At 44.7% G+C, this 2,963-nt stretch overlaps 1 protein-coding gene across 1 annotated transcript; it reads right to left on the bottom strand.

The window, feature by feature from the left end:
* Positions 1 to 945: 945 nt before the first annotated feature.
* Positions 946 to 1,636, bottom strand: LOC147465324 (uncharacterized). The gene has a single exon (XM_086511531.1). It carries the CDS (start codon positions 1,578 to 1,580, stop codon positions 1,044 to 1,046), a length of 537 nt encoding a protein of 178 aa, XP_086367657.1. The 5' UTR covers positions 1,581 to 1,636; the 3' UTR covers positions 946 to 1,043.
* Positions 1,637 to 2,963: the final 1,327 nt, after the last annotated feature.

The following is a 2,963-nucleotide window of genomic DNA, read 5'->3' as shown; positions in this document are numbered from 1 at the left end:
ACTTGGTGGCTATTGGCTCATATCAGGGATACCTGCCGCAATCCAAATACGCCATCTTCTATCTGTGATTGTTTCACAAAGGCTGTTTTAAAGTGAGCATAGGGTGAAAGCATGTTAACCTGTCGCGCTTTTTGTGCTAGTTAGCAGTTTCAAGTTAGCACATCTTCAAAAAGTTGGGCGTCCGGTAAATTTTTTACAAATAACATCAAAATTTGTCGGAGGTTGTACATTTGGATTCCTTGTTTCAAGTGCTTTCTATTGACATATCATATGTCATAGATCTTGGAGATGTAGCTCAAGTTATTGTACGGGTTAGCATATGTCAAAATTGTGCTAGTTAGCATTGTCCGGGACATGAAAAAGCATGACAGGATAACATGCTTTCACCCCATAAGTAAAAAGCATGCTTTCTACTAAACTTGATCTCACTAATGATACTTTTTCAAAGTCCTCGAGAAGAAATTCAAAGTGTGGGCAGTACATTGAACCCACGTAAGCTCAGGATGCTTTTTCAGATTGCATGCCCCTGCACCTTTGTAGTTAGATGCATTGTTTGCAGGATAATCATAATGCAAACAAAAAGGAAACATTATAGGGTGGAGAGGAGTTGATCCATTTGTGCGCGCAGCGTCAATATGATGGAATTGTTGTTGATAGCATGTTTTTCTTTGATTAGGCTTTGTAAATTGTGTGCCAACCACACCTAGAGCTAACGTGTCATCTATTAATTTTGTTTTGGAGTAGGAATTATATTAGCTTTGCATGAACCACCTTGCATTTGGTTAGAATTTCCAGACATTACAACAAGAAGCATGACTTGCAGCAAAAATATAAATATAAAGTTGCCCACAATTGTGTGGTTTGCAAATATTGTTTTTTGCGTAAGAATATACACAGGGAAGCTATATATAGAGGAATGAATGTCATCATGATATTGAAATAAGCTAGAGCTTGTGGGAAGAAGAGGAGGGAGGCCCCGATGGATGGTGAGGCCAAGAGGGCTAATACGAGTAACGTCAAAGCCATTAATATTAAGCTTCTAGCTAGAGGAAGAAGAGCTGGTGTTGGTAGAAGGCCACGGTAGCAGTGGAGTTCAGGAAGGTGATAATGCCATAGCCACGAGCACCGCGGAAGTCGCCGGTGCCACCGACAATGGCGATCTCGTTAGTGCCCGCATTGATAAGGCCTTGGAGGCTGAGGGTACCATTGAGGGAGCCGTCAGCGTAAGAGAGGACCTCCACTTCCACGCCATGGAAGTCGGCGGTGGAGCTGGCCTGGACAGTGTAGCCGCGCATGGAGCCTAGTAGGAGGGAGGAGGGGTCGGCACTCTCGGTGACGTTGAAGGCAAAGAGTTGCGTTTGGCCGAAGGTACCAGTGGAGCCGGAGGAGTCGATAGGAGTAATGAGGGTGCCTAGGTCAGGTAGCCCGAAGCCCACGTGCACGTAGTATTCCAGCGACGTTGGCATGATGCTCCAGTCAGGTACTCTCGCCGCCCCAGCTGCTGCAGGCATTTGCACCATCATCATCATCATTATCATGACTGCTGTTCTTATTAGAGCGCCCCCCTTCGATGACGCCATATCCGCACGCAGATGAGCGCCTTATTAATATTGCTATTGTTAGCTTCGCACGCAGATGAGCGCCTTATTAATATTGCTATTGTTAGCTGTGTGTGTGTGTGTGTGTGTGTGGGTGGAGAGAGAGTGGGAACAAGATGAATCGAAGAGAAGGGAAGATTTGACGTCGTTGGTGCTGTTCGCCACTCTTTATATCCTTTATCCAGCCGCGACTTCTTCACCTTTTTTGACCTGGACCTGGCAACAACCAGCAAAATGCACATGTGCTTTTGGTAATAACGACTTCCCTTTCGCCCACCTTCTGACCTTCTAGACTTGTATTAAGCCTAGCACATTAATTTGCCTGCCAAGATGAGGATGGAAGAAAATACTTACTTAGTTAACACACCATCATATTTTTTTCAAAGCTCCACAAGCTCCACATAGAAATACCCTCTCCCTTCAAAACATAACAATCGACACCCTTCAACCTTAGCTACAATATGTTAGCTATGTGGTTCAAAGCGAGCAAATCAAACTAACACAAGAGCCGAAAGGAATTCAATATTAGTACTAGGGAGGTGTCACCTACGTATACCTAATTTTTTACCCCTATATATGGGACCCTCTGTAAAATCCAACTTTTTTGCCTTATAAAAACACCCCACTGTACACTTACGTGACACCATCTGGTAAACCTTGGTGACTACCTTGGGATAAGAGCACCTCATGCACAAGGCCTTGTCATCATAGACATCTACAGTCCAACAAGACTACCTCTGTCGCTCTTGCTCACAAGATGGAATCCCTTCCTCAAAGGCGCCTCACCCTCTGCTTGCTCACGGACCAGGGTCTGTTCTCAAAAGGGGGAGTTCTCCTCATCCTCCTCAAACTCTGGCTACCCACGCATCTCCTCTCTTCTCATGTTGGACCCCTACAATTGTTGTCCCTCCGCTTAATTTTTTCTCTAGATTTGTTTTATCTTTATGTTGGTAGTCTGCATGCTTGCCACTTGGTGATGCATGTTTTACCACTTTTCCAGATGATGCAAATTGTAAGGTTTAAACACATCTTTTAATGAAAAATTAAAGGATGATGCCTTAGAGAGATGGATTTCATTTGCACAACATTGGTGAGACATGATGATTAAGTGCATACGAACTGATAATTTGGTGGAGAGTAGATCTCCAATGACTACAACCATTTTTATGATACACATGGCATAAGCAGTGTAAAGCTCTGGGACTGCCTTCTTCGATCCTCCGCCCAACCGCCCTTTATAGGCTTTGCCCCTAGGATCCCGTCTCCATTAACAGCCGGCCCTTGGCCCGGTCCTTGACCTCCAGAGTGACCCTTGTCCTAACATTACTCCCCCCTTGGAGAAGCATTTTCGTCCTCGAAAACAAG

The sequence above is a fragment of the Adiantum capillus-veneris genome, chromosome 1 (assembly GCF_014529385.1).
Source record: "Adiantum capillus-veneris isolate H3 chromosome 1, ASM1452938v2, whole genome shotgun sequence".
Lineage (NCBI taxonomy): Eukaryota > Viridiplantae > Streptophyta > Polypodiopsida > Polypodiales > Pteridaceae > Adiantum > Adiantum capillus-veneris.
The sequence above is the reverse complement of the archived record's forward strand: the minus strand, read 5'-3'. Positions and strand labels throughout refer to the sequence as shown.

Excerpts from the sequence above, each read along its gene's own strand:
- LOC147465324 (XM_086511531.1), bottom strand. The coding sequence starts at position 1,580 with ATGGCGTCATCGAAGGGGGGCGCTCTAATAAGAACAGCAGTCATGATA.